At 30.6% G+C, this 7,632-nt stretch overlaps 1 protein-coding gene across 1 annotated transcript; it reads right to left on the bottom strand.

Annotated features, from left to right (window-relative positions):
• Positions 1 to 5,770: 5,770 nt before the first annotated feature.
• On the bottom strand, positions 5,771 to 6,448 carry LOC141689692 (inactive protein RESTRICTED TEV MOVEMENT 1-like). The gene is made up of 2 exons (XM_074494051.1): positions 6,254 to 6,448; positions 5,771 to 6,100 (listed from the first exon to the last, which is right to left on the bottom strand). Exons 1-2 carry the CDS (start codon positions 6,446 to 6,448, stop codon positions 5,771 to 5,773), a joined length of 525 nt encoding a protein of 174 aa, XP_074350152.1.
• Between the last annotated feature and the right edge of the window lie 1,184 nt (positions 6,449 to 7,632).

Genomic DNA, 7,632 nt, shown 5'->3' on the forward strand with positions numbered 1-7,632 from the left:
GTGATGTTCAACCTCTCTACACTACTTCGTTCCTTCACAATTGAAAGAATAAATAAATACATGTGGTGAGGATTTGTTTTCATTTATTTTGCAAATGGAAGCAATTATTTTGTACAAATAGAAACTAAGTGATGTACAAGGCTTATAGAGTCGCAAGTAACAATAATACAAGGACTGCATGGTCGCAAGTAAGCATTGTTGCTTATTTCTCTAAGGAAAAATCCCCCTCCCAAGCTTCAAGTCGCAACTAAAAATATTTGGAACTGAGAGTCGCAAGTCTGATGAGTAAAATCTAAGTAAATGCTTGCTTCTGTAGTTGCAAGAAATAAAGAAATTCAAGGCATTATGTATTCATCAAGGGACAACATGGAGTCGTAGGTTAGCATTGGATTTATATTTTCTAAGTGCTAAAATTCCTCTTGGTCACAAGTAACAAAGGATTTGAGTAATAGGGACGCAAGTAAAATTATTATGCAATTTGTATCATTTAAATTGCTTGGTCCTGGTGCAATCACGTGTCTTTCTTCTTTCTTCAGCCTACCACTCTATATAATCAATAGATGCAGATTGCATTTGTATCTCTCCATTTTTCTCAACAGTGTGAAGCTCTTGCAAAAAAAATTCAGCACTTCTTAAAAGCTTGATTTGACAAGGAGAGGTCATGTCCAATTTGATTCATACTATTTAAAGCCTTACAAACTTGTAAAACTTATTATTTAAAGCTCCTTTGATTATATTTAATACATTTTGATAATAGTTTTAATTTTTTAAAGTGATAAGAACTCTAAATTTATATCTTATTACTTTTGTTCTTTTTATATTTGTAGTTTTGAATCTTTGTATTTGGATTTGTAAGCAACCCCTCCGGGTATTTATACTTTTGAATAAAAAAGAATATTTACCCAGAATCTCTTTGTTTGTTTATTTCATTTTAGTTTTGATATTTTGCTGCATTAATTTGATAAAAATGAAAAACATACATTCACCCCCCTGTATGTACCTTTTGGACCTAACAGAGGTTGTCCGATAGAATTTTCTATAATTTGACGCATCATGGATACTCCTGAATGACCAAGTCTTTCATGCCAAAGGGTTAGTGATTTTGGATCTTTAATTTTGGGAGTAGTGATACTGTGAGACTCGGTTACTTTAATTTCGGTAGCATATAATCCAAATGAGATTGCTTGCAATTTTTCTAAGATCTTCTTATATTCTGAGGTAATTGAGGTGATAAGGAGATATTCTTCTTCATTTTTTCTAGTAATTTCTACATGTAAACCATTAAGACGAATATCTTTAAAACTCAGAAGATTCCTAGTGGATTTGCTAGAATTAGAGCATCATGTATTTGAATTTGTGTCTCATTTAGTAGTATAAAACTGGCTTTCCCAAAATCCTCTATGATATTTGATGTTCCCAAAATCGTCCAAACGTGTGAGTTGGTTTTAGTCAATTCTGAGAAATATTTCAGATTTTGTAAAATTGTGTGAGTGGTTGCGGTGTCAGCAATACATATATCTCCCATATTTATACTGTGTATATATAAGTGAACAACAATTTTATTATACAAACAACGTACATAATACAAGAACATAAAACAAGTACATGAAAGCAGAATATTAAAATAAGCACATCTAAAATATGACATCAAAAAAATATAAATGAAAACTATTTATCTAAATCATAATAAAGGTTAGCACCAATGTCTAGTTCATTTGAGGTCTTATTGTTTGGTTCTTCACTTAGATTATAACGAGCGAAGTTCGTTTTCACCCTTTTTCCATTATCTTTTTTTTCCAAGTAGAGGTCAACAAGATGTTTCGGTGTGCGACAGGTACGTCGTCAGTGCCCATGTGCCCCACTTCTAAGACAGATATCCCTAGTATATTCTTCTTGTGGTGCCTTCCCTTTATTTGGCACTCCATGTCGCTACTTCTGGTGGTCAAAGTTGTTGTAACCATCATGCTGCCACTTCAGGTGGCTACAGTTATAATGATTTCGAAACCGGCCTCGAAAGTTTCCATGTCCATGGTTTCGTCCGTAACCTCGTCCCTCTATGCCCTTTCCCGCGCTCATTCTTCTGGAACGACATATTATGTACTTCAAGTAACTGGGCAGAGCCTGTGGGACGTATCTGATGATTTTCAGTAACAACTCATTATTTTTTCAATGACAAAAATAAGAGATATCAGCTCACTATACTTCCGAAAATTGCGCTCACTATACTGTTGTGCCAAAATCATAGCGTTGAGGTGAAAGGTTGAAAAAGGTCTTTTCTATAAATTTTCACCACATAAAATCGGTTTTGAGCTTATTTTGACCAAGGAATAATTATATTCAGTGACTTTTGGTGATCAAACCTATCTTTGAGATTGGTTCAAAGGGTGAGTGGATTTTTCACAGTTAGATATTCAGATTTCAAATTTTCATGGATGTGGTTTCTAAGAAAAATGATAGCTTTGGCATTTTGCTCAATAGTTAGGGTCTTTCATGATTCTATGGTATCTTTTAGCCCGTTAGCACTAAGATGTAATTCCGCATTGAACACCCAAGACAAATAATTATCCCGAGACACATCAAACGCAGCAAACTCTAATATTTCAAGGTTTGTCATTCTGAGTTTAAAACAAACATTTAAAATATGGTATAATATGTCACATAATTAAGCAAGTTTAAACAATATACATAATAATTTAGTACAAAAGTTACGACGGTATAGCAAGCCAGAAAACTTTTGAGTACTACTTGACGGCAAAGCCATCTTTATAATATTTAAGCAATAATACAAATGAATATGTAAAGACGATAAAATTAATATCTTGGCACAAACATGAGCAAAATTAAGTCATACCTCCTTTATGAAATAAGCTTGAGTTGACATAGTTTCGTGAGTAAAATTAAGTTGTACCTCTTTTGTAAAAACAAGGCTCGGCTGGCAGAGACTCGTGCTGATAACGTGATGTAAATCTTGAATTACTTGATTATGAATAACTTAATAATTGCACGTATAGAGAGAATAAAAGTTTAAGAGATAATTGTATTTCAATATATTGCAGTTTATCTGATTTCAATAACTGAAGGTCCTATTTATAGAGGTTGGTTGACAATTATTACTAAGGAATCTATCTAAATCTTATTTGATAAGTATTATAGTTCTTCACTAGTAAGTTTCGTAAGTCTTCCTTAATAAACTTTACGATTCTTCCTTATTAAGTTTCTTTTTTAAGAAGTTGTGCAAGTCTTCCTCGATAAGTTTCGAGAGACATCCTCGATAAGTTTTATGAGTTTTCTTGATTAAATTATGACAATCATTATTATATTATAACAAAATCAACTGTAGCATTAAGACATTGACATTGCAAGTACACAAAACCCCGATGACCTTGCCTCTAGGATCTAGCTGCTTCAGTCCTCTGCAATAAACAACACATAAAATGCGAGATTGATTAATATATTACATCCTTAATTTCTGGGATTTAATACTTACCTTTTTCTTATTCACAATAGGCCATATTTGTTTCATGGGATTATAATCCCGGGATATAATAATCCGGGGATAACTAATCCATTAAAATTAGTTTTATGGATAAAATAATCCTAGTATATGTTGTTTGAAAGGATTAAATGTGGAATTAGACTATAATCCTTTAAAATTTTATCATATATTTGTTTTGATGGACAGTTTTTGGGATTGGAATATATTCTTTTAAAATTTTCAATTCTATGTTTGTTTACATGATATTACAATGAGGAGATTATAATTCTTTTAAAAATGACTTGAGGGGATAAAATAGTACCTCTTATCACCAAGTATTAGAGGGGATTATAGTCATATCATGTACTCCAATCAAACAAATATGGGATATGATAATTTAAAAGATTATAATCCTTATTCTTTACTATTTTTTTACAAAACAAAGGATTGAAAAATTTAAAAGATTATAATCCTATCTCCAACTTAATACTATAAAACAAACATGATCATAGAGTTAAATAAATAAATAATCTTAAAATATAATCAATTTTGCAATTATACGAAGCTTAAAAGCAAAAAAAAACAGACTTAACAATCAGTTATGCGGTTACATAACATAAGGATTCATACCTCCTCCAAATTATAATCGAGAAAGTTGGGTGTGTTTGGGCAAAAATTGAGTGTATTGTGGGTCTGTCTGAGATCGTGTTTTATGCATTGGCCGCCTAAAATTTCACATGGAGGGAAATTTTCCGCCCAAAATTTCACCTCGTGACATATTCTGCCCAGTTTTTGTATTTGGCCGGAAAATACCTAGTTTAGTTTATTTAGATTGGAGTCAAAGATTTGTTAATCATAGGATGTTATGATCCTACGTTTGTAGTACGGCGAGCATAAAAACCCTCTTTAACTTTTTATGATAATTTATTTTTTGATTGAAGTTGTATAAAAGTCTATGTTCTAAAAATCACCAATTTTATCGATTAATCATCCGATTAATTATTTTAATATGTTCTGCCGATTTAATTTTATAATCCGATTAATCACTGCACATTTTTTTTTAAATTTATATATTTAGTTTAATAAATTAATAATTTTTAGATTTTATTAAATACATCCTATTAATGTTCCGATTAATCAATCCGATTAATCACCGATTATCCGATTAATCACTAAAAAGTTGCTATATCTAATAATGCCGATTTCCGCTTTTTAGAACAATGCTTGTTATGGTTGGACAAAGTTAGCCGAAAATCGGGAAAGCCCCTAGATTTTTTGTAGCTCACCAAAATCTAAGAATTTTCCGGTACTATCATTTAAAAAATTATAAATCAGGTGCTATTAATTCGACCAAATACCCAATAAAGAAAAATATATTAAATATATGTAAAATGTTAACATAGATATAATATTTAATTATATAACAAATTTAAAGTTAAAAAAAATCTTAAATCACATTTCTCATTGTCCTATTTTAAATTTCATTATATATTATTGTATACTTTTTTTTCTCTACTCTATATTGTATTTTAATAATAAAATATTAAATAAATATATATATATATATGTATATATATATATGAAAATAAGGGAGTTGAACTAATAAAAATATGTCCCAAATAAATATGCCCCAAGTTACTAGTACATAGTATTTTATATTATATTAAAAATTTAAATTAAAACATTGTTGAACTTGACTCTTATGATAACTATCATAGATAAATTAATTTTAAATAATTTGTGGAAATTAAGTAATGAATACATATCGTATTACTAGTGTTTTTCTTCCACAAAAATAATATTTGTACAAGTTATGTCAACTATAAACTAGCTTCTGCAATGTTAGTTGTGACAAATTAATAAAGGGATACAACTAATTTAAGATATGTCACAATATTTAGTTGTCTGTGTAACAAAAAAATAATAATATGAGTTCAAAATACTCTTATAAAGATTCCAACTTCAAATAATTTTTTATATAAAATAAAAAATTATTAGATATCAAATCTAATTAATATAATGTCTACGCATCAATTAAATATATTTGGAATCCATAGAGCTTATTGACCAGCAATCTTATTGAGTTATTGTTATAGCTTTAACCCCGGTTACGTAAAAACGGTTGAGTTATTAAACAAGAATATTTCACTCTTAAACGATATTTTACTTCAAGGAGGCAGATAATAAAAAACTTTCATCAATTAAATTCCAATAGCAACATGATTAACAATAATAGAAAGCATGGATAATATTTGTAATCATAAAATAGATTCAACATCATGGACACAGATTCGATTATGGCAGGACTGGACGAGTTGGGCCTGATTGACTAGCAAGCGGACGCGGCTTCATATAAAAGCCGAAGCTTTCAATGCCAATACTCTTGTAAGTGCCATAGAATTCCCAGAATTTCCCACCAACCTCATATTCAAATTTATCCAGATACGACTCTAGGTCTTCATAATCCATGAGATCAAAATCGTCTGTGCAAATCCCAGGCCCATAGGGACAATACTTGCTTTTGTTAGTGTGAAAGTAAATAGAACATAAATACTTTGAAGCTTCATCGTTCAGGTAACACCCATGTATTTTGGTAATGTACTCCGACGGATAATCGAAAGTGATCTGCACCAACATTCCACAAACATATGAACAAAAAAAATATTTACACATGATTGTCTATTGTAGCTATCAATTTTAAATATATTTGAGCCGACAAGCTATATATGCATGGATGAGAAAGATTGAGAATTTCAAATGAAATATGTTATTGTGTACCGTTTGCAGAATAGAGGAGCATGCTCCTCCACCAATTTTTTCAGACAACACTACCGTCCCATCCTCGACGTAAGCAAATTGAATGGATTCCATTCTGTCCCTGGAGGAGGAAATGAAGATTTGTGATATCTCTGATTTGCCTTGGTGATCCCATGAAGTTCCCACGGTGCGGAATGTTGGCCCAAGCTTAATCATTGTTGCATTCTTGTGCCTATGCTCCGAGAAAGAGTGTCATGTACTGTATTTATAAGCAGGAGCTATGCAACAAGTACTATATGGGAATCCCAAAAGGGCACTATTTTGCATTGGAATCGTTTCAGTATCGGAAACTATTCCACTTCCCCTAGTTATTTTTTACAGTTTCGAGGTTGAAATTCGAAGGTACTTGACATGCAGATGAGTGATATATACTCTGCTTGACTTTTATACTCACTGTGCACGTCTTTATTATTATTTTTATTTTATTATCTTGGGTAGTATATAAATATTTATTATTGGTGTATTTCGAAACTGAGATTTTTAGTATTATATAAATAATAATTAAAATATTTACGGTTGACGGAGTTCGAATGTGGGAATTTGAGTAGTATATATTGTTTTATTATTTGAATCTAACGGTCCTGATCACTTGATTAAAAAGATTCGACGGTTATAAACGGGGATAACTAAATCAACAAAAAAAACATACCAAATTATACCTCATTAATTCCGGTTATTATAGTATGGTATAGATTTCTAAGTGTTTAAACGCATAGTTAAAATAATAATTTTTTAATTTTTTTCCTGAATAAAAATATACAACTTAAACATTTTTTTTTTAAAAAAAGAAATTTAAAAATAATAATTTTTATTATACTGTCACCGGAGATGTATGCAAAAAAGTTAAAACACACCTAAAATGAAATAAAATAGAGTGAGTACAGTTTTTAATTCTATTAAATGATTTGACCTAAAAATAAAACATATCCGACTGAACTAAAGATATTTCGAGGTCAGGAATGTGCAAAGGATGATTTGACTGACTCTAAAACAAAAGATTTATTGACCGTCGCGCTGCACGATTAAATTTCAAACTATCAAAGCAAATTTGTTACTCTCTGCTTCATTCTTAACCATTATTATAGTTATTTAGTAAAAAATATATATATCCATACATATTATTTAAAAAAATCTTAAATATAGTGATAGTTGAGAGAGCATACAAACTTGTTAATGATCACGAAAAATATACAGGTTGAATTTATAAAACTGTAAATCCTCATAATATATCAAGTCCAAGGTACTAGAAAGCTCCTCCTGCCGGAATTATCACCTTAAATGCTCCTTGTTTTATGTCGTTTTATGTCCTTGCAATACACTTGCACGAGTTTGTTCAAAAT

Source organism: Apium graveolens, chromosome 2 (genome assembly GCF_009905375.1).
Source record: "Apium graveolens cultivar Ventura chromosome 2, ASM990537v1, whole genome shotgun sequence".
Lineage (NCBI taxonomy): Eukaryota > Viridiplantae > Streptophyta > Magnoliopsida > Apiales > Apiaceae > Apium > Apium graveolens.

What these genes read in the sequence shown, in the direction of transcription:
- LOC141689692 (XM_074494051.1), bottom strand. Translation starts at nt 6,448, where the DNA reads ATGATTAAGCTTGGGCCAACATTCCGCACCGTGGGAACTTCATGGGAT. An exon ending in GCTCCTCTATTCTGCAAACG is followed by an intron (nt 6,101 to 6,253) that starts GTACACAATAAC and finishes ATGTTGGTGCAG; the next exon opens with ATCACTTTCGATTATCCGTC.